General features: G+C 42.8%; 1 protein-coding gene across 4 annotated transcripts in view; it reads left to right on the top strand.

Annotated features, from left to right (window-relative positions):
• LOC135920797 (guanylate-binding protein 2-like) overlaps positions 1 to 24552 on the top strand; it is a 229126-nt gene that overhangs the window by 19826 nt on the left and 184748 nt on the right. For 3 of the 4 annotated variants that reach the window (XM_065455056.1, XM_065455057.1, XM_065455058.1), the window contains exons 3-4: positions 5637 to 5798; positions 6294 to 6354. In XM_065455056.1, the coding sequence (XP_065311128.1) occupies positions 5637 to 5798; positions 6294 to 6354 (223 nt within the window). Of the gene's footprint in view, positions 1 to 5636; positions 5799 to 6293; positions 6355 to 9648; positions 9708 to 24552 lie in introns of those variants that run through there. The other variant, XM_065455059.1, reaches the window with a different exon arrangement.

Genomic DNA, 24552 nt, shown 5'->3' on the forward strand with positions numbered 1-24552 from the left:
TTGTACTCATTGGAAATGAGCCTCCAACCTGTGGGAGATGCGGGGAGAGGCTGACCGTCCTCCACGTCCTCCTGGAGTGTCAGAAAGCCGAATCTGACAGAAAGAAACATTTTCCCTTAGCATACCGGCAGCACATTCCCCTTCATCCTGTAATGTTACTCGGCCCAGAACCGCTCTTTGACACCAACGCAGTCCTAGGCTTCCTGAAAGATGCTGTGTTACCTGTAATTAGCCCTATATGTTCGTAGCGTCTCCTCTCTTCAGAGGATGCCGCTGTGATAGCTGTTTTGCATAGCATATGCCTCTCGGCCCTTGTGTTTCAAGGGCTGTGGCGAGGCAGTAGTGCTCTTAGACAATTTTAGCATCTTGCATATTTTATATAATGCATTATTCTTTCTTAATGCATCTTAGTGATCATAGTACATGTCATTAATCATTGCCATATTTTTATTATGTATAGTTTTTATGCAATTTACACCAACTCTTTTAGGCCCCTTTACAGCCACGTCACATTAAATTCACAGAACCCATCAGACCACTACAATATCATTACCACTAGCATGGCGCTCTTTGGCCATACCTGGCCCTTGTACCATTAAACCTCAAACATCATCAACAATACTTGTTCTGCCGACCGCGTTTAGTCATAGCGGCGCCGAGGGGTGTTGATGTGGCACATTGTCGCCCCTACGAAACGAGTCGCCGCAGCAGGTGAGGAAGGGTTCCCCGGTCGCTTCTGGGAAGCTCGCCACCCCCGCAGCAGCAGCTGGCTGAGAAAATTTTGTAGGTTGGTACCCTTGCAAGCTGTTTGTAACAGCTCCTCCATGGCCCGGAAAATCTCGATGGGCCAGTGCTGATAACCGCTGGGCAGGAAGAGAGTGGCTGGTAGCAAGGGGGGATGCCTGGGCTTTTAGCGGCCAGCTGTGAAATGATGACACCGCTCCAAAACATCCAACAAGGACAGGCAACTGCAAAACGATCTTGGATCTTACTTTGGACCCGCTAGGCTTCAAAGAAAACCTAAGTGCAGAAACAACAAATGCTGCATTTTGCTACGGCAATTTTTGAAGCAATTTCGTGCTGACAAATTGAGCAATCATGGGTGGAGTCCTGCTAAATGAGAGGGGATCTTCTTGGCTTAACAAAATTAACAATAACAACCCCTAAATTTAGGCGGGATCCCTAAACGCAGAATTCAAATTAGCCTTCTCGAACCATCCTCATTGCTATGCAACTTTTCCTTCTTATATCTAACGGAGAAGTTGTACTCTTGGAGAGTGAGGCTCCATCGGAGCAAGCTGCCATTTTTGTGTGACATTTGATTGAGCCACGTCAGAGTACAGCGGTCGGGCTCGAAGATGAACCTCGCTCCGTACAAGTAACACAACAACTTCTGGGCTGCCCAAACTAAACAAGCACAATCCTTCTCGGAAGCGCTGTAGGCTTCTTCTCTTACAGTTAGTTTACGGCTGACATAGAGGCTAGGATGTTCCTCATTATCGTCGCCGACCTAAGTACCACGCCCATAATTGTGCTATAGTCATTCAATCATGATTATGCCACTGTCGTCATGGCATTGTAATTGTGTCATGGTTATTTATGATAATAACTTCAGAATCATCCCAACGTCGTCATGCCATTGTCTTTGTAATGTCTTTGTCGTTCTATCGACGTCATTCCTTCGCAATTTCTTCGTTGCCTCTGCATGCGCCGGTGGCTTACGGTCCTCAATGTACTGTCGTGATATAACCTTGATGAGCGATGGTCATGACAAAGCGGGCCAATCACAGAGATGGTGTATGTCACATATAGCCAAAGCACTTCAAATCTTGGGAAGACCACTACAGATTAAAGGTTTCTTAGTCAATACGGTGTGTCGCTACGTGGTCGCTACATTGCGTGAATGCTAATTACACTAACTTTGGTAGTCTTCTTAAGATGGGTTTGGCCGGATTTCTTTTGTCTTTGCAACATCAAAAAGCTCTGGTCAACATCATTCCCAGGTTATTAAGAGCTCGAATTCGTAGAGGTGATTGGTGATCGCTAAACAACCCGACATTCAATGGAGGTAGTGCTGTGAATTTGACGACGGCCCTGCCTATCAACAAGGGGAAGTGCATTGAGGGGAAAAAGAAAAAAGGCTAACAGTCAATGCATATGATAAGATTTGTTTGTGCTTTTTGCCTCTTCTAACCAATCAAGACATGCGAAATGAGCCAAGAGTTCACCGATCTTCTGTCAAATTCTAACGAAAGAACCATCATCACCAACCGATCACCCATCATCTCTACAAGTGTTGTTTTCTAGCTGTACTTCAGAATGTTTAACCAAAGTCCTTTTGTGCTTGCATTTGGTGTTGTTGTTCCTTGTGGGAATTGTGTGTGCCATTTTGATAGTTCATTAGCATGCTAGATGAAAGGTGTCCATGGCTGTGTGCATGGATATACAAGCTGTCGTTTATTTTGTTTATTATTTTTTTCATTGATTGGTGAGTATCCCATGCTCGATTTCAGGTGCAGTGAACTTTCTTGTTGCTGTATAATACAGCCAATGTTTCTGTTGCTGCGTCTTGAGTAGTAGTCATTTGCTGTTTCCACACATCATGTTTAAATTGCATAAAAGCTTTGCACTCACAAACTTCAGAACTCTACATACATTACACACTTCATGTATGGAAAATCAGTCACGTGGTGCCATCAATGTACAAGCAAACATTCATAATCTATTGACCCTTTTTGTGACGATACCATGGGTGCTGCCACATTTGATCACGTGGTGACGCGTCCATTGCTTGCCTTAACTGTCTCCGTTGTCTCCGCATTTACAATGGATGTGTATGATGCAGGTGTATAATGCAGGTGGCTTAACAAACCTCTGTTTCGAGAGATATCGTAGATGGTGTCTGGGTGGACGACATGAAGCTTTGGCCACAGCTTCATAGAGCACGTAAAAATACTTTTGGAGCTGATTAAGCTATATCCAAGCGGCGCGAGCAGCGTAGATGGTGCTTGTTCTAAAAGCGGGGCTAAATATGTATTCCAAGCTATCCAAACTTTCCGCTCATGAATTGAATTGAAATCAGTGTGTTGCTCTTCGTTCTTCATTTGGCAAATATTTTGAAGCAGTGGCTTGTCACATATCTGGCTCTGTAAATTTCCTCAGTGCGGTCACTATTTGATTATTTTCTGCCTAATAACTTGCAGATGTGCTCAGTTCTGATAGATTTGTTCTTGCTGCGCACAAGGCTTGAAACGTAGCTGTTTTGTACATTGTAATACCTTGTAGCAAAGATGTATTATCCCTGTTAACTCACTTACTCTTGTGGACTGTCACAAAACATTCAGCTTCGACCGTTCGTGCTATTTTGGTGTAGTCCATCATTTATTATGTGTACATGTATAGTGCGCATATATTCAAGAATGCACTTAATCACTTATTCTTGACGCATTGGCAATAGAGTGGGCGTGTTTCCGGGCCAGTTGGGCTAGATGTGTGTAGATACTGTGCGCAAAACTTACTACGAGAGGAAGCGGTGCTACTCCCTTTGTCATTGTTTAACGAGCGGTACTCACCCTTGCCGACATTCCGGGGCTACCCGCCGTGGTTGCTCAGTGGCTATGGTGTTGGGCTGCTGAGCACGAGGTCGCGGGATCGAATCCCGGCCACGGCGGCCGCATTTCGATGGGGGCGAAATGCGAAAACACCCGTGTGCTTAGATTTAGGTGCACGTTAAAGAACCCCAGGTGGTCAAAATTTCCGGAGTCCCCCACTACGGCGTGCCTCATAATCAGAAAGTGGTTTTGGCACGTAAAACCTCATATATTATTACATTCCGGGGCTGAAGCCCTTTCTTTGATGGTTAGCGATACAATTCTGGCGGGTGAGCAAGTTTCTGTATCTTTGAGGAAAGCCATACATCTCGAAGTGTCAGTAACATGCACGTAGAGACAGTTGCAGCAGCGGTAAGCAAACGTGGCTGCACAGATTCATTCCATTCCTTAATATTCCAGTGACTATTTTTGCAGCCAACTACTGCAGACGTCTCCAATCAACATGATTCAATCCAACATGATTGGAGCACACTGCGTTAGTGAAAACTCAGTTGCATTTTCGACAGCTGACCGCACAGAAATAAGGTAGAAGCAGTAATGATTTCGTGTTTGCGTGCTGCAGCCGAGGCCTCGTGCGATGCACCCCCAAAAGCGCCATCTTGTTTCTGTAGAACAAACTGCTCCATGAAAAGGGTAAAAATTTGGAGGACACTTAAGCTTCACCTTTAAGAGTAGAACATGGTAGCATTCAAAGATTCCTGACTGTTTCTCACACTTCCTGGTAACTGGAACGTATGTAACCGTAAGGTTTACCAGAAAATGCTGGCCACAAACGCTATGCATGAAGCCGGGCTTTGTGGTCGAAACGCGGCCTCTCGCGTGGGCCGCAAGGCGACTGAGGGGAGTGCCAGCTGGAGGCATTGCAAGGAACCGGGCGCGCCGCTTCGTGGCCCCTAAGACACCCGCGCGCTGGCACGCGCAAATGGCGGGTGCCGCGGCTGGTCTGTGAATAGTAGAAACGCTAGAAAAGGGGTTTCTTTGAGTTTTCGCATAACAGAATTATGTTTTTGCATATAGTCAAATTAGAATCCGTGAGCTATCATGCCTGTAGGTTGTGTGCAAGTCACAGTTTACAATTTTTCCATGTATTTTAACTTGACAAATTCATTTAGTTCAGTAAATTACTTGCATGTGGGTACGGGTTGTTCAAAATTCTCTTTGTCGAAATGACGCCGGATGCTGGACCCCGATGCCGGATTTTCTGAAATATGGGCTTCTTAACGCTATCGTGTTTGCACAGGCACTGCTAGATCTTTTGAGATCTAGCAGTGCCTGTGGCTTGTCGCCTCCCACGCTGCAACAGCCCAGAGACCATGTACAGCTAGTACAACATGTTTTATTAAGCACCTAGAAATAAAAAAAACGATCTCAGAAACAGCAACAAATGGTCATGAATAGAATACTTTGCTGTGGAAGCCAAACAGTGCACGACAGTTCCTGGACTATGTTCTAGCGTGCACCCCCAAATGGTGTGCCAAGGCTTGTAGCCCTGGCTGTGCTGCCAACTTATTGTCACACAGAGTATAGATGCACACTTAGTATGTTTACTGATATATATATAAGGAGATGTAATGGTCCGCAAACGGATTCTTGTGGAAGGTCAGACGGGACTTCATATATTATAATGATTCACCTTGATGGACCACACGTCTGTGAAAACAATTTGTCTAGCTCAAAGAAATAGTAAAGTTTTATTCAATTATGGTAGCTATTGCACTTTGTGGTTTCATTAATATTTACATAATCATCAAGCACCTTTTATTTCTTTTAAAGGCTTTGAGATATGCCATACTACATAGTTGTAGTTATGATATACATTCCACGAGCTCAATCCCGTGATGACATTCCTCTGCGCAAATTTGAAGTGTTTCTGCGTCACGGGAGGTCTTCTTTAAACAAGAACCTTCTAGCATTGAGACACTGCTGAGAAGTATGGAAATCTGACTGGATTGTGCCTTATTTAGTCAGTCTCTGTCGGATGGTAAATAAATGTGCATTATTAATGCCCGTGTTATTTGCTTTCAGGCAATCTCGAAGATCAGAGGTCCTGTAGCTACCATTGGTGTTGTGGGAAAGTTCCATTCTGGCAAATCTTTTCTGATGAACCAACTTATGGGGAAGACTAAAGGATTTGGCATTGGCCCTTCTGTTCGGCCTGAAACAATGGGCATCTGGATGTGGGGAGAGGTGCAGTTCCTTTCTTCATTGCTCTTTGGGATGTGCTTTTGGTTGGTACCGTTGAGATGCGTGTCAGTTTTTATAGAGGAGTATGCATTGACCTTTTTATAATTGCAAGGTTGTAATTTGGTAACACTATAGAAAAATTTGCCCACCATAGTCGGACTTCAAATCCTGCATTCGAACCTTGCAAACGTGATGTTGCAGGGTTCAAAGGAGGCAGTTGAATCAGATGAAAAATAGCTATAGCAGCAAAATTCTCAAAATGTATTTTTTTGTTTGAAAGTCATGTTAGTTTCTTTCAATGTGTTTATTCTTTATAAATATAAGCAAAATTCTCAATATGTATTTTTCTCTTCGAAAGTCATGTTGCTCCCTTCCAATGTGTTTGACTCTTTATAAATATTCTAAAATTGGCTGAATTGTTTGTGCTTGCCTTATTATTATTACTATTATTATTACTATTATTATTATCACTACTACTACTAATACTTTCTTTTGCAGCCTCTGAAAGTACAATTACCATCAGGGCAACAACTTTCCCTTATTTTTCTTGACACAGAAGGTAAGTACACTCTATTGACTTATGAGCAGAAAACAAAAGGCCAGTTCATGCAACTGAGGAAATAAAATTTTCTAGGAGTACACAAATATTCGAAATTTCAAATACAAATAGCTGAAGGTGAAGGTTTATTTGCTTCTATTACAGAGACGGGAGCAGGAGCGAAAGGATACAAAGGCCTGACAAATGGCTCCCCCTCCTGTTCGCATTTAGCACTGTGGTACATAATATGAAATACATTGGTGACATAATATAAAATCGATGTTGCATATGCAGTACGGAGGTAAACATATAATTCAAATAAAATTTAAGATTAGTAGCACAAAAAAAAACATTATAAAATCATAATACAGATTGACTGTAAATCGGTAGATACAATTTTTGAAGTGAGGGAAGTAAGTAATGCACTAAACATAAAAATAATTGTATTATTGAATTCCAAAATAAAAATCCATAACAATGTGTTACAGTGTAAAATGCTCAAATATACATATTTATTATTTATTTATTTATTTGTGATACCCTCAGGGTTAACAGATATTACAGAGGGGAGTGGTACAAAATACAGAAAACCAACAATATGTTAACTACAAGAAGCAGCACAATGTTTCTAATTATGCGATAGTAGTTATGAAGAGGCAAAATACATGTTACAAAAAATACTATATATATACAAAGAAGCAGTCCAGTTTCTTTAATTATGCAATAATAGCTGTAAAGAGGCATAGAAAAACAAGATGTTGCAGAGCATTGGTTAATGAAGTCACAAATTTTTCATGATCTGAAATTGTTACTACCAATTTGGGAAGGCAATTCCAATCATTTGATGTGTGTGGTATGTAGGAATGTAGGAATGATTCTGTTTTACACAACGGAATGCCAACTTTATGAGCATGATCCAAACGGTGCGAAACGTAATGGGGGGGAAGTATTAGTAAATCACGCAGGTAGGGATAATGATACAGTGCGATTAGCGATAATGATGCGATTAGCGTTGCAGACAACATGAGAGATGTGAGTATCCCATGTTAGATTGCTACTGATGTGAACTCCGAGGTACTTATATGAAGATACGCTGTCGAGTAGTGAATTATTTAAGTGATAAATGGGTAAACTAGTAATTTTTCTTGACACTTGCATGAATTTGCATTTTTTAATGTTTAGTTCCATAAGCCATGTATTGCACCACTCAAAGATTGCGTTAATGTCAGCTTGAAGAAGATTGGCGTCATTTGAACTTGTTATTTCTCGGAAAATTACGCAATCATCGGCAAACAAATGAACGGATGAGGAAACGCAGGATGGTAAATCGTTAATATAGATGAGGAAAAGAAGAGGACCGAGGACTGAGCCCAGCGGTACACCAGAATGGACTGTGCATTCTTCAGAATTCGTGCCGTTAGCTGAAACAAATAGAACGGTTAGCAAGAAAACTTTCAATCCAGATTAAAATGCAGGGATCGAGCTTAAGTAGTCGTAATTTATAGATGAGCAGTTTGTGACACACTTTGTCAAAGGCTTTAGCAAAGTCAAGGAAAATGCAGTCAGCCAAGGACCTATTGTCAAGAATGGTGTTTAGTTTGTGTACAAAAAGTGTTAGTTGAGTTTCATTCAAGTATGATTTGCGAAATCGATGCTGTGATGGTGCAAAAAATGAATGAGACTCCAAAAAAGTAGCTAGATGAGAAGCCAAGATATGCTCTAGTATCTTACAAGGTATACTTGTGAGCGAAATCGGTCTGTAGTTTAGAGGGGAATGCTTATTGCCTGATTTATGAATTGGAATTACCTTCCCGACTTTCCACTCTGATGGAAGAAAACCATCGTGCAATGATTGCTAGAAAATTTTAGTTAAGATAATTGATGTGTAACAAACTGTGCTTTGAAGGAATTTCACATTAATTTGATCACTACCCGGCGCAGAGGATGCTTTTAGTGACCTAATGATGCTTGCGACACCATCATAGCTGATAATGAGAGGGAACATTACATCATGGTCATATGGTCGTTGGTGTGGCGGAGTGGAATTGCTCGGTAACGAAAAATGTTTTGCGAAAACTTCATTTAGTACTTCAGGACACTGGTTAGCCGGTATAGCGTCACCATTAATGTTACTGAGCGCTATTATATTATTGTCTTTAAAATTAACCATGCACCAAAATTGTTTAGGGTTAGTTTTAAGCATAGACGGTAATGTGCTGCTTAGGAAGTTATCTTTGGCGTCTTTTAGGGCCTGCGCATACTCATCGGCCCTCTGTTTGTAGGCTGACCAACGAACATTGGTATGGCTTAGTTTTGCGGATTTAAACAGGCGCTGTTTTTTATTAGACAAGCGTTTTAGCTGATGTATATACCATGGTTTTTTTTAGATTAGAGGTGATTGTGTAAAGAGGGATGTGCCTATCTATTAATTCAGTCACTTTATTAACAAAGACACTCCAGTTTGACTGAACATTACGGCATTCAAATTCATACAAATATTCATCAAGGAACACTGCGAGTTCATTATTAATTGAAAGAAAGTCAGCCTTGTTATAATTTCTTAATGTCTTGATCTTTTTAATCGGTTTAGGTCGCTCGAGGCAAACTTTAAATGAAAGTAGGCAATGATCGCTGATACCTGGCAAACATGTTATTTCGGAAATAAGATCGGGTCGAGTAGTAAAAACAGGGTCAAGTGTATTGGAAACAGAAGTGGTTATTCTTGTTCGTTCCTTAACGATTTGGGTCAGTGAAAAGGTATTGCACAATTCTAAGAAATCTTGCGCCATAGAGGAGTTAGGATACACTGTGGGGGATCATTGTTCCACATAATATTTGGCATATTAAAATCACCAAGCAAGAAAATTGGCACTGTGGTGTGACGAGAGCAAACACTATGAATGGCATCGTGCAAATCGCTCACAAATGTTGCAGTGAAATTTGGGGGGCGATAGGAGACACCCAAAATTATTTTTTGATGTGCTAGTTTGGCAACTGCCCATACAATCTCCAAACTGGATGCAATTTTAATGCAATTTGAAGGCAGCCTTTTATTTATTGCCAGCAGTACACCGCCTCCATGGCGCTTATCGCGGTCACAGCGGTAAACAGAAAAATCGTATGAGTTCATGAATAATTCCTGGTCCCCGATTTGTGGATGAAGCCATGTTTCGGTTAACGCGATAATGTCTGGTCCACACGTGTCGATGGCCTCCACTGCAACGCATTTGTTGATAATGGTTCGGATGTTAGTAAAAAGAACTGAGGTATTCGATAGGTTGCGTTTGTTGACCCTGTCACGTTCCTATCTCACAGAGCAAGCAGGGGACGTCCACTGCCCAGGCGCATGCTCTGTATTGTCTGCAGCTCTGCGGGTTCGTGACAACTCGTTTTCTTTGAAACATTGACTTATTGGGTCATAGACATATTGTTTCTTATTTATTATTAACTTTTTGTGATGCACTTGGTAGGCGGGTGCGCCAGGTTGATCTTTAGCAAACTGGAATAGTTTGCGCCTCACGTCACGTGTGGCTGCACAAAAGTCTTCGCTAACGCTTATATTTTTCTCTTTCAGTATTGCTCTTGCTGAAAGAACTTTTTCTTTTAATTTGAAATTAGAAGTTTGACGATCATTTGTTTTGCAAATATGATCCTAAGCGATATGCGCGCTCGATCGCGTTGTCCGACAGGGCGTCAAGCGCACCTGCTAAGATGGACCTTATCTTGGACTCGGATTGTTCCCACGATTCTTGAGAATCTGGAATGCCTCGAAGAATTATGTTGTTGCACCAGGAGCGGTCCTCTTGCTCGTTCAGGCGGGATTCTAAATTGCCAAGATGGGCGTCAACCAACTTGACTGAGTCCTCTACGTGATCAACAGCGCGCTCTAGGAGCTCAGTCGATTTAGTTTTTGTTTCAAGCTCATCAAGCCTCTTCTGGATTGATGTAACTTGAGCTTCGATTTTCTTTTGGCTCGTCCTTATATCTTTAACATCAGTTGCCAACTCGTTCTGGACTTTAGCGGAATGAGTTGAGCGCCTATGAAGGTCTTTAATGAGGGTAAATATGACTGTCATCTTTTCGGAAGGGTCATCAGGCAATGAATCCATATCGAGTAGGGCTTTAGTTTGCCTGCAGGGCCCGGATTTTCCTCCACATCACCTGAACGAAGTAACAAAAAAAGCATCGAAAAACACTCACAGGCAATGTTAGCAAGCACTTCCGGGCACGGAAGCAGGACCAAACAACGATTATCATTTTTCTTTGTGTACAAAGAAAATGGCTTACAGACCTGTAAAAAGCAGAAGCGTGGAAATTGAACCATACTGCTCCTGGCCGTGCCTCCGTGCCCACTGAAGAGACAGTTGCACCGCCGTCCATTTATGTCCGCTCCTGGCTGTGACGTCATCGTGCAAGGAGACCATGCGCCATAGGATGGGACGATAGCGCTTGCATCTAGCCTTCCTAGGTATACTTTGTGCCGCAAAATACATTTCTGGAAAAGGGACAGAAGAAAGGGAGACAGTGAAGTGCCAAACTACCAACTGTTTAATGACAGCCTGAACAAACGTATAGAAGAAAATACAACTTCCGCTCATGCGCAGGGAGCCAAGGTGTGACAGAACAACGTGGTCATGATATCATGCTTTGGATGAAGCACATTTCTGCGGAATATAATACGATAGATGTATCGCTGACACAATCACCTTTGTACCGCACCTTTGTAACTTTTGAACATGGCATATTTTTGCAGAAAGAGGGCATCTGCATTGGTTCACGTGTAGCACCCATTTTATGTGACATCTTTTTATCCTACTTTGACCACGCACTACAATGTGTTTTTACTTCATCTCATCCTAATGTTCTTAAAGTTTTTAGATACGTTGACGATTTTTTAGTTGTTATTGACAATAGATGCCCCTTGCCATGCCATGAAATGGTTGAGCAGCTTTTAGATGTTTTTAGAGCAAACGCAAAAGGACTTACTTTTACTAACGAGCTTCCGAAGGACAGTTCGTTGCAGTTTTTAGACCTTAACCTAACACTAAAGAGTTATCACGTTTGCTGTGCGTACCTCCCTCGAGGTAAAAAAGAATTACTACAATATGACTCAGCGCACTCTAGGACTGTGAAGCGTGGAATCGCCTTACTTTGCCTCGAACCGTCTCTGCGCAAGTCATGTGTGCATGTAATGCAGGCAAGTTTTTTCCATCAATTTGAGAGACTTCAAAAAGCAGGCTACCCTCAGTCTGTCTTAAATGCCGTGGTCGAGTCCCTCCTACAGAAGCTGAAAACTACCGCTGCGAGTGGGAAAACGCACTCGAAGGAAAGGGAGCGAGTAAAGCCAGAAGTAGTACCTTATGTGCACCGTGTGAGCCATAACCTCAAGAAGGTTGCTACCAGATATGGCATTCCGGTTGTCTTTTCGGCTCCCAACAAGTTAGCTCAATTGTGCCCCCGGATCACACGCGAGGGGCCGCGGGGATGCCAGAAGCAGCACGCCAAACATTTCAGGGACTGCGTTGAAGGGGTGGTCTACGAAATACCCCTAGATTGCGGCAAGTCATACGTAGGACAAACGGGACGTTGTATTAATGACAGACTGAGGGAACACGCTAATAGCCATCGGCAAGAGTGAGAACGCGCATCTTCCTGCACACTGTAAAACCTGTCGTTGTAGGCCATGCTTTGAACGAGTATTGATTCTTGGCAGAAGTAGGGACCAAACAGCAAGGGAGTTGTTGGAAGCGTTTTATATTAAAAAGAAAGGGTCTGATTGTGTCAGCGATACATCTATCGTATTATATTCCGCAGAAATGTGCTTCATCCAAAGCATGATATCATGACCACGTTGTTCTGTCACACCTTGGTTCCCTGCGCATGAGCGGAAGTTGTATTTTCTTCTATACGTTTGTTCACGCTGTCATTAAACAGTTGGTAGTTTGGCGCTTCACTGTCTCCCTTTCTTCTGTCCCTTTTCCAGAAATGTATTTTGCGCCATAAAGTATACCTAGGAAATCTAAGCACCAACTTGCCCAAGAAGAAGTCCTTTTGGCATCTAGCCTTGATTTCTTTTGCGGCTGAAAGTCAGGCAGTCGGTAACTGCAGTTGCGGGACGGGAACGGCCATGCACGTGTAGAACATGGCGGGACTTGCACCGACGATGCTTGCAGCACCAGAAAAGAAGCCAGGTAAGCCTGTAAAAGGCAGAAGCGTGGAAATTGAAACGTACTGCTCCTGGCCGTGCCTCCATGCCCATTGATATCGTCTATATTGCATTTCATTTGCTATAATTTGCATTTTCATGGATTTCTTGGGTAATTTACTGTAATCAAATAAATTTAGGTGATTTAATAATTGAGAAACCTGGTGATTCAAATGCTGTCTGCCATAAATTGTTCGAGACTTTGGAGTTTCCCTAGTTTCCTTGCATAGGCAATAGTGAGATTTTGATTCAAGTGATTTTGATTCATACAGTTTGTTAGCTTTTATATGTTGCAATAACCTATAATAGTATATCTGGTTTGCTTTCAGCATAGTGTGTTTAATGAATAGAGTATGCGTTCTCAAATCTTGAAGCCTACCCTGGTAATTTTCGAAATATCTGAGGGCTCCTTTTTGTAAGACTATCAATGTTGATAATTTTGTGAATATGTTGTACCCCATACAAGTAAACAATATGTAAGTCGTGAATAAAACATGGAGTAATATAATACCTATTTAAGCCAAAGTGGAATCAGATCGCTGATTCTATTGAAACATCCCGTGATTTTGCTAAATTCGGCTGACAATTTTTCCGCAGATGTCTTCCAGGACATATCACCTTTAAACCAGATACCCAGAAACTTATGAACGTCTACTTTTTCTATTGGTATGTCTCGTAACCATATTGTTAACTTAATATTCATCGGTTTGTTAATTAGTGCAAATATATATTTAGTGTTAGTGGCATTTAAGTGCAATTTGTTCCTGTATAACCATGAAAACAGAAGATTTAAATGACTGTTCATTGAAATCTGCAACATTTCCAATGACTTGTTTGTGAAAAACACATTTGTGTCATCAGCATATATGATTAAACTTTGAGCATTTGGTATGTAAGAAAGATAATTGATGTATAGGTTAACACTTTGACGGTGAGTGACGTAAATATACGGCGCCGTGAACAAGTTCGAAAATGGTCGATGCTGTATATTTACGCCGCCGTCTGTACGTTTAAAAAGCGCGCCAATTTCCTAACTTTATTTTTTCTGTTATGTGCTGTCACTATGTAGGGATACAGGGAATTTTTTTCGTGCGCCTCCCTCTCTCGGTTTTCGTTGCATGGTTCGCTTTAGCGCTAGTTTGCTCCCGCGCGTCCTTATACTACCGCTCGCGCATTGGCGTGCGCGCAGGCAGGCAACCGTTTGGATTTTGTTTAGCGGGCAGTTTCGGCTTTTTTCGCTTTCGAAACTAATGGCTATCTCGTTCCTAATCGCTCAAAGGGCAACCGCTTGTTTCTTGCTCGTTTAGTGCTCACAGGGGTGCACATAGAAAGGATGCCACCGTGCGTGCGTTTCCGTTTCTTTTCTTTTTTTTTTTAAAGACTCGCAAAAACGAATTGCCCTAGCAGGTTAGCGATAAGATGAAGATTAGCGAAAGTTTGTCACACGTGTTACTTTTTTTGATGGGCACACAACTAAACAGTTTTTTTTCGTGCACGCACCTACGCAGTCCGATTACGCCATGGACATACGTATTAGTGTAAGAGCAGGAACATTTGAGGCTTGCGAAACATTCTCGTCTGCTGATTTTCAAAGCCTTGAACTATGTGCATAAAAATGCATAAAATTTTTAATTCTGATAAGTTTATTTCCTTTTTTATTGTTGTTATTCATGAATGAAGAGCACTGCATATATACCAACGCAAAATATTTTTTTCTCACTTTACGGTCACCCTAGAAAAATTACGGTAATTTTTTTTCGAAATAAGTCCCTAAGAAGAATCAGAATCTGCAATAAAAAAAAAAAATCAACCCTTAAGGTTAAATAACAAAGGTCCAAGTATAGAGCCCTGTGGGACACCTTGTAGAATATCTTTAATTCTTAGGAATAGTCTTAGCTGTTCAATTTGGTCTCAATTTGAGGTTTCATTATTCAATATCATTGAATATTCATTTCTATGCAAATATAAGTGTTAGCAACAATAATTGAAGTCTTAGGGGACAAATATCAATGCTAGTGGAGACTTCTGAACAAAACTGCTGCAGAAGAGGTGGGGTAGTTGTGCAGAGGCACCAGTTCCTGAGCATATGCATGAGCAGATAAGTACTGCTCAATAATTTCCAGTCATTCAGTAAGAATGCCTCACTTTTAGGCAGCCTACAAATCTGTTATCTCGATTTATGCAAAGCAATTCATTATTTGGACCGTCTCGTCATGTTTGCGTCCAGTTGATACAGTGTGGTGCTGTAGTTCCACACTTATCTCCTTCAGGGAACGCAGCACGTGCATCTGGCGATGTGCTGTTTCCTTGTTTCGTTACTGAAATCATAATAGTCATACCTGCCAACTCTCCCGAACTTTCAAAAAGTTTACAAAGTTCGGCTTGTTCTACAATTTTATTAATGTTGTGTTAAGTTGTATGAAAAGGTAAATTCTGTTTGCAATAAAGTTTCATCAATCTCCTACCATACTTAGAGTGGTACTTGCTTCAAGCAAGTTTATTCAGACAAGTTCCTAAAGCAGACAAAATCGGCGACATCATAGTTGCCAAGTTTCCGCTGTTTAACGTTTGCTGCTTGTGTGCTGCATCTAAAGGTAATTTTTTTTTCATAGTGTGTATTTATCCTACAAAAGGTCTGTGCTCAGGTTAAATTTGTTTTAAATGCATATTATTTCCCCCTTTACCCCCTCTTCTTTGCTGTGCCGCAGGATTTTAACAAAATTTAATTTTAACAGGTTGGTAGGTATTGATCAATCAGCGGAACTGTATTTTCAAGAACAAAAAAGAAATATATATGCAAAAGTTGCAGTTTTGCCAAAAAGACAAAACATCGATTGTGATAGTAAATTAGCAAACAGCCATTCACAGTAACGATAGCCCTTTGATCAGTTGTATCAACTTGTAAACATTCACTTGCTAACTAAGGTAAAGTACAACTCTGGCTATTTTTTCTACCATGTCAAGGTAATAGAATATTTAGGTTTCCAAGACCCCCCTGTCACGCGTCTGATAGTAGAATTGTTATGCAAATTCACTAATACCTTTAAATAAGCAAAAAAGTGCAAAAACCTGACCATGCAGTCGAGCGAACCTCTTCGTGTGACGTCGCAAATGTCTTCACCCTAAGCATCTTTATAATTGCTAGTAGGTACAGCGGGGCATGGCGCTTCTCGCGGCGCTCGAAGTTTCTGCGCAAGCGCGAGTAAAAGCGGGTACAAGAAAGAAAATCTGGGGGTCTTTGCTTCATGAATATGTGACTCTGCCTAGACACTACAGAGGAGGCTTCTTGCGCGTCTTGTATGCATTTGTCCCCTAGACATGCCGGCATTGCGGAGTGCGGTCAAGTTTGTTTGCGCTCCACCACTGGCTCCTCGCATGGTGAGGCAGTGGGCACAGACGCCCCATTTGGGGATCACTGTGTCTGAAGGGGCAAGGTTCTGGCTGGTGTTGTATAAGTTGCGGGCCGCTTTTTTTGTTGCAACGATAGATTGGATGTTTTGTCAGCACTGCTCCAGGATGGCACATGTAACCAGCAGACGGAGGCCTCTGGAGAGCACCTGAGGTTATAATGAAGCAGGCGGCGCAGGATCTCCAGAGCACCAAAGGGGTAGCGGGAGTGTCAAAGCTGAAAGCAGGGCGGCCCGTGGGTTGGGGCCACGAAGGCCGAAGCATGTCGTAGCGAGCTGCTCCGTGTCGTCGCTTCTCGCTTTTTGTGTGTGCACTGTATGAAATGAGGAATGGTTTGTTTAAAATCCGTATGGTCAAAACTGAACTGCAGAAGGAATTTTCTTCGTCTTGATGGCTTAATTAGCTTCTTGTCAGTTGCTCAGGCCCGCCAGCAGCAGACACATGAACTATGCGACTGTGACGTATAGGCTGAACCTTAGCTGAGCACAATCGACATCGGCTCAAACTGTGTGCGGATGGCGAGGGCTGAAGTTCATACAACCTACGTCTACAGGGAACACAACTTCCGGTGACAGCAACTTCTCACGCCATGCACTAGCTCACGATCGTCGATTCCTCGACTATCTCGTCACTGTCGTATGCATAATCCCGGCATAGTCTGCATGGAACTCTCCTGACGTCATACACAATGTGGCTTGTAACTTAGGAGGAGGCAAGGTAGGGTGTTCAAGGCAATTAATTAAATTCATTTGTAAAAAGTCTGTGCAACTCTCAAACCTGCTTTTTTTTAGGACATGACGGAAGTGTTCAGAAAAACGTACCCAGCGAATTTCATCTACATCCGTTGACAACGATAAATCGCTGGAAGTATGGTATCAGCACGCACAGCAAAAATGAACACATCACACTTGATGACTGCGGACAGTCACTGTCGAAATGCTGGCATGAGCAAGCGCAGCAGCAAACAAAGTGATCTTTCTGCTGCCTATCGCTTCAACACAAATTGAACTCCAAGAACACACAGCACACAAAGCTACGAGCTGTCCACACACCTAGACTCTGCCCCCAACACAGATTACTCGCAAGACATGGCCACACAAATGTGCACAGCCACCACATACGCAGTTGCAGCCAGAGTAGAACACTGCACCCCTCCCTCCCCTCCCCCCGGTGCCTCGCAACTTTGGGTGCCTCGCACGCGACGGAAGACTGCACGCTTCCTCCCCGCTCTCCTCCCTTTCATGTGGGCAAGATTGAGCCGCGAGTGTAGGCTCCCCTCATATGCTCTCACTCGCACATACAGCGTAGGGCATGCGGCCACGGTGATTGCCCTTGGACTTTACATAGAACATCACAGCGACAGCAGAAATGTTCCTGGAGTGTCCATATAATTGCTATTGCAATAAAAATATTTGGACCGATAGCCTAAGGTTGGCTAGTGACTGGTCCAATAGAATAATAGAACTACAACAAAATATGGACAGGTAAGCTAAGAAGGGAAAAGACACACACACACACACACACAAATCTATACAGTAGAACTTCGTCGATACGTTCCCATTACGTATGTTTTCCCGGCGCCAACATTTGCAGTTGAGAACACAAAAAATATGACTCAATAGAGTTATGATCATTTTTTACTGGTTCATACAGTCCCAGAAAACACAATTTTTCTTTCCCAATGTTCAGTACATTGCCAAACTGGGATCATATGATTGTTTTCTGGCCGCTAGACCCCTTTAAACAAGAAAATGCACAAGGCGCACGCGATTGAGAGCAATATATAGGTGCCTGCCACGGCAGCTTCACCGCAATACTCGCCCGCCCATCTCACGTGAAAACGCCGGCACGCACTCAGTTTCTCATTTCGGTACCAGCAAACCTTCTCCAGGGTCATCGCAAATGGCATTCACAGCTATCACTGCCAATCCTACTGTGATAAGCATCTTCACCTATCTGGCTGTTTCACAGCGCTTGGTGCCGTCGGAAGCGTAGTGCATGCTACGCTTCCGGCGATAACCGAAACTTGCCGGTGTTCCCTGCTGCAGACTGCGATCGTATATGTTTTCCAGCCACTAGATTCCATGTGAGCAAGAAAAGGTGCAAGGCGTGCCCAATCGAGAACAGTATATAGCTGCCCGTCTAGCATGAAGACGACGGCGCGCACAGTTTCTTATTCCGGTACCAGCGAATCTCTGCCCGGGTTGTCACATGCCGCATTCACAGCTATCACCGCCAAACGTCTTGTGATAAGCGTCTTCACCTATCTGCTTTAAAGCACGTGGTGCGTAGTGCCATTGATGGCATACTGCATGCTTTTTGAAGGCGATCATCCAAACACGCCGTTGTTCCCTGCTGCAGGCGGCGCGATGTGGTCATCACGTTTCGCTTGGTGGTATCCAGCGTTGCCCACCAACTAAATTTCGTTTCAGTTTCCTGTCACCCTCTTAAAACATGATGCAACAAAATGTGTCTCGGCAGCCGGAGCACCACCAGCTCAATGCATGGCGGCGTCTCGTGCCACAATGATCCGCGAAATGCTTTGCATTATGCAAGATGTCAACAATAGTTGAGTCTATTTTTTTAGTTACTTTTGGATCATACGTTTTCCTGTTTATTATGTTTTTCTCGCAGTTTTTTCCAAAACGTATGAACGAGGTTCTACTGTACATACATATATATATACGCATATACATATATACTTATAATGCATACACAGGTATATTTTTAATATAGAATGAACAAAAACTCAAATCATTATGTCTCCCAACATACACGCAAGTTCACAGGTCTTAGACAGACAGGAAAAATGACCTGCATGCTAGGCCGAAATTACGTGCAGTCTTTATATCAAGGGGGATCATGTTCCAAATTTTAGTTCCATTAGATTCTATTTGTCTTTTGCCATAAACATTACACATCATTTTGGCAGGTTAATGTTCCTGTTTGAACCATATCACATATTGCATATAGGAAAGGAAAAAAGATCAACAGCAAGAGTCGAGTTTCTCTTATCTTATTGACTGTAAGAGCAATCTTGTAATCGTGGAACATTGAAACTGAAAGAATGCGTTGTGATTGAAAAATGTTACGTGTAGGTTGATTGTGGCTTATGACTCGCAATATTCGCTTTTGTAGTCATTCAAGAGGTTTTAGATAACTAGTGTACGTCACACCCCATTAATCCAGACATTAACTTATGTGACAGTGACATAACGAAAAATACAGTGTACGAAGTGTAGCTTGTGGAAAGTATTGGCAAGCTTTTATTAGAGTATAGCAGCCATAGAAATTACAGAATTTACCTTTGTAGATTCTGTACTTGCTTTCATGCTGGTGTAAATTCTAATCAAAGATGACTTCTAAGTATTTGAATGAAGGAATTTGTTTAATAAGAGTGTTGTTTAATGATAGGCTAAGAACTGTAGTATCAGCATGTTACCTACGAGGGTGAAGTGCAACATATTTTCTTTTTCCACAGTTGACAGTCAAGTGATTCTTGGTAAACCATGCCAAAATGTTTGTCAAATTGGTCATCACATTGTATTGGAGAGCTGCAAGGGAATGTTCTGTCAAAAATAAATTTCACCAGATAACTAAAAGCAGCTGTTTATCATTTACAAGCGCCTTAGTTGGCCGAATTTCTAGTTGGGAATAGCATTACATACATGTCTCAAATGATGTAATCAAGCTTTTCTTTTACAGCGAAGCTGTTTATGGCTAGCCGATTCGTCCGTCTGTCACCTGTATGGCAAAAACTTCTCTGGCACAACCCCATGCGCATGTGCAAAAAAAAAAAAAGTCGCGGCGGTAGCTTTGAATGTCATTATTTTCTGTCTGTGTATAAGGTGCATTACCCTTTCCACGTGATGTTATCTGTCACGGTGGTCGCTCTGAATGTTGTCATCGTATTGACCATGTTATGATGCGTGACCTGCGTTTAGTATGTTGCAACACCACGTACCCGAGCACACGAGGGTTGGCCCCTCCTGCATTTAACCGTGCGTGGCTTAGCTATGTCTGGGGAAAGGGGATCCTGGATGTTGAGCTGATGCCAAGTGTTTGGACCTTTAAAGGGCCCCTCACCAGGCCTCATAGCAAATTTTGGTTATACTCTGGAAGTTGTACGTGTCCTCTAGGAAGGGCTCTGCCGCTAAAATTTTTCACATCGGCTCAATAATAGCCAAGATAGAAATATTTCAGTGCCATGAACCCATGATTTCAGCTGGCAGGCTCCACTGCCAAGCAAGATGCTCTCTCCACTCCCCCCATCTAGCCTTCACAAGTGAAATTCCTTCCCTGCGTTCTCCCATACCAGACCTTCAGGACCGCGTGACGTTAGGCCTTGCCTTCATTTTTTTTCCCTCCTCGCTTCTCTTCTTCCCCTCCCCCTTCCCTGCGCTACACATTTCTGCTGACGAAGTTGTCTCATTCACGCAGCACACGATTTTGCGCGGTGTGCACAACGAAACATGACTAGCGTTATAATTCAGTGCTACAGGAATATTGAGGCAGAACAGGCAGGTAGCAGAGCAAGATCACGCGCTGGAATACGGTAGAAAATGGCATATTTTCGGTACCTGCGCACATGACTGCACGACTGTGGGAACAAGCAGATGAAGCGGAAGTACATCTCCCTTGCTTCTGTGCAAAGTAAAACAAAAAACATGCAAACATCCTGTTTCTGTGTTCTATTCCCTAAACTTCAATTCGTCAATTAAAGCAACAGGTCGCATAGATACTAGATGTTGTTTTGAATAATTCTCGAAGTCGCGTGTCAGCACGAGCGACGCCACATTGTGGACACGATTACGTAGGCGCAGGAGCCCGACTATGTCACTGTCCCTCTCCGGGCGGATTTGTAGCGAGTGAAGAGGGAAACTGCGTTCGTATTGAAATATCAGGCCTTTTCGCAGCGCGTAGCAATGTAATTATTTGCAAACACCATCGTTGGTGCACATTGTAGGCTGTGTGCTTGTCTGCTCAAAATGACCAGACCTGGTGAGGGGCCCTGACAGGCCCCGCAAGGCCCTGCAACACACTCCTTTGGCCTTGGTTTCACGTAGACGGCATCTCCGGACTGACCCACCCAGGGAAAATCTGTAGTTGCCTTTTCCTGCCCTCCTCCCCAATCTTTGTCTTTCTCTCTTACTTTCAATCTTTCCTGTCTTCTACTCACTTCGTTTTACTTCTGATTTTTCAGGCAGCAAAGATTAACCTGGTGTAATTTATCCAACGTTGGGTCTGTTATATTAGTTTATAGCGACTATGTACATCTGGCGTCTGTGTTTCCTTCGGGTCCTGTAGCGTCCCCTCTTTGGGCTCGACGGAGGGTAGCTGGCATGGCCACGGAAATTAAATATGTATGGATTTATCGTCCTTCCCCCGTCTGCCTGATCGCCCTCTTAACAAAGGATGCACCGAAGACTAGTTGGTTTTTTGGCCAACCAAAACAAACCTTCCGACGATTTCACATAATTCATAGTAAAGATCCTGAAAAGACAGTTGGAATGATTTCACCTTTCCCAGTTGCGAAATGTCTTGCTGAATCAATTGGCCCAGACTACAAAGTCACTAAGGTGGCTAGCGGCGACCTCCTGCTTGAGGTCCGTGATAAACAGCATGGCAAGCTCCCAAATCTGGTCTCCTTTGGTAATGTAAGCATCACAATGACTCCGCATCGATCAACGAACACAAGCAAAGGAGTCATTTTTGACAGTGACCTGTTGTATCTGAGTGAGAGAGAGCTCCTAGAAGGTTGGAAGGAACAGAATGTCACCATAGTAAGGAGAATTATAATCAAATGGGAAAACAAAAATACCACCTGAACATCTGATCGTTACCTTTGCATACAGTGTGCTGCCAGAAACATTACAAACGCAATACACTAAAGTCCGAGTCCAACCATACATCCCGAACCCTTGGAGATGTTTCAAGTGCTGGAGGTATGGCCACGGTTCACAAAGCTGCCGGGGCCGACAAACCTGCACAAAATGCGGTGTCCACGATCACACTTCAGATAACTGTAATGGTGCACTCCACTGTCCCAACTGTGAAATGGAATGGGCTGAGAAGGCTATAAGGACAGCAGATCAACCCATTACCTTTGATAGATGACCAAGGAAATACCTTTGAAAACGAGGTCGATGCCCTTGGCATACACTTTGTGCGTGTATCAAGCTCCATAAGCTACTCAGAATCATTCCTTAAATATAATAAAATAGCAGAACTTAAGCCAATTAACAATAAATGCAGACCAAATTTACCGTACAACTGACCTTTTAATATTGCCGAGCTCAGAGCTGCGTTGAGCATGTGTATGAGCTCTGCACCGGGAGTTGACAGAACCGTGTATGACATGATTAAAAACCTACACACTGACACACAGATTACACTCTATTTGGGTTGCTGGACACCTTCCATCCTTACAGAAAGACACTATCGTAGTACCGGTCTTGAAACAAGGCAAAGACCCATCCGACCTTTCAAGTTACCGTCCAGTAGCACTCACAGGTTGCTTATGCAAACTCTTCGAGAAAATGATAAATTGTCGTCTTTTACATTTCCTTGAATCGAAGAAAATGCTCGACCCTTATCAGTGCGGCTTCAGAGAGGGTCGGTCAACTACTGACCAACTCGTGTGCATGGAGGCAAACATTCGCGACACTTTATCCATGGGCAGTTCTTTCTTTATGTTTTATTAGACATGGAAAAGGTTTATGACACAACTTGGCGATATGGGATTTTGTGAGGCCTCTCAGAAATGGGTATTCGAGGGATTATGCTTAATGTAATTATAAGGTTACTTATCACACTGTACATTTCGTCTTAGGGACGAAATGTACAGTGTGATAAGTAACCTGAATAAAGAACCTGGACCTGACCTGGATAAAGAATTTCGTCTTTATCCAGGTCATTAACGTAGGAAACTGGGGGCGCCGCAAAGAGGGGTTTTAAGCTGTACCCTCTTCATCATCAAAATTAATTTCTTGCGCTTATCTATACCTCAGGGTATGTTTTATTTGGTATACGTGGATGACGTACAGTTAGGTTTCAAGTCATGTAACCTTGCTATTTGTGAGCGACATGTCCAGCTTGGCTTGAACAAAGTGTGTAAATGGGCAGGAGAAAACGGCTTTAAACTGAATCCTCTTTAAAGCTCCTGTGTCCTACATTCACACCAAAAAGAGGCTTATTTGCAGAGGCCAATGTAGAACTACGTGGACAGCACATACCAGCTGTCACACAACACAAATTTTTAGGCATCATATTAGATTTAAAACTATCCTTCATTCCATGCTTAAAGCACCTCAAAGAGAAATGTCTAAAAACAGTGAACCTTCTTAAAATTTTGTCACATACAACATGGGGCAGTGACAGGAAGTGTCTGATGAATGTGTAAAAAATTCTCATACGTACACACTTAGACTATGGGGCCATAGTGTATCACTCTGCCAGTCCAAGTGCCTTGAACATGCTTGACCCTGTTCACCACCTACGTATCCGCTTGGTGACCGGTGCCTTCAGTACAAGTCCTGTAGAGAGTCTCTACGTTGAAGCTAATGAGCGGTCGCTTTATCTTCAGAGGCCGTACTCCAGTTTCATGTACTTTCTGAAAGTGAACGCAAACCGCGACTATTCCTCTTATGTAAGCATAAAGGACATGACATCTGGAATGCTCTTCAATAATCGACCTGCACCTAGAGAACCATTCTCTCTGTGTGTAAGAAAGCTTGCTGAGGAAATAGAAGTTACAATTCTCAGCAGAACCTGATGGTCCCAGCTAAGCCATTGCCACCGTGGCAGTGGAAGCCCATAAAATGCGATACATAATTTGTAGAGGTGACGTAACATGCCCCAGAGGCACATATTTGAATGCATTTCTTAGAACTTCATTCGAAGTACTTGTGCATAGAGTTTTACACTGATGCTTCTTAGTTGCATGCCGGCATGTTTTCACCATCCTCTGAATCTGATGTGCGGCATCCAGAAACAAGCATCTTCACTGCAGAAGCTTATGCAATACTGCCCACTGTTAAACAAATCAAGAAAGCAAATCTGCCAAAGCCATTATATACATGGACTTTCTAAGTTGCGTAAAAGCCCTAATGTCACTGCGCAAACACCGGAACCCTGTACTTACAGTTTTATTCTGTTATTTGTACATCGTACATGTCTCAGCAGCAAGTCATTATATGCTGGGTACCTGGACATAGGGGCATTGAGGGTAATATGCTGGCTGACCAAATTGCCACATCAATTGCATCGCAAGCTATAAATCCTACAACTGCTACTCTTGCCTCAGATTCAAAGCCTTTTCTTTGAAAAAAACTGAGAAACCACTGGCGGCGCTTATGGTATGGCGAAACCAATAATAAGCTTCACTTAATTAAACCACAATTAGGTTATTGGCCCTCCGTGACGAAAACTCAACAAACAGATGTCCTATTCTGTCGTCTCAGAATAGGACACGCATATGCCACACAGTTTTCTGCTGACTGGAAATGAACCGCCAACCTGCGGTAGATGTGAAAGGCTCACCATCCTCCACATCCTCCTGGAGTGTCGGGAAGCTGAAACACAGAAACACTTTCCTGTGGCATACC

This window comes from Dermacentor albipictus, chromosome 1 (genome assembly GCF_038994185.2).
Source record: "Dermacentor albipictus isolate Rhodes 1998 colony chromosome 1, USDA_Dalb.pri_finalv2, whole genome shotgun sequence".
Taxonomy (NCBI): Eukaryota; Metazoa; Arthropoda; class Arachnida; order Ixodida; family Ixodidae; genus Dermacentor; species Dermacentor albipictus.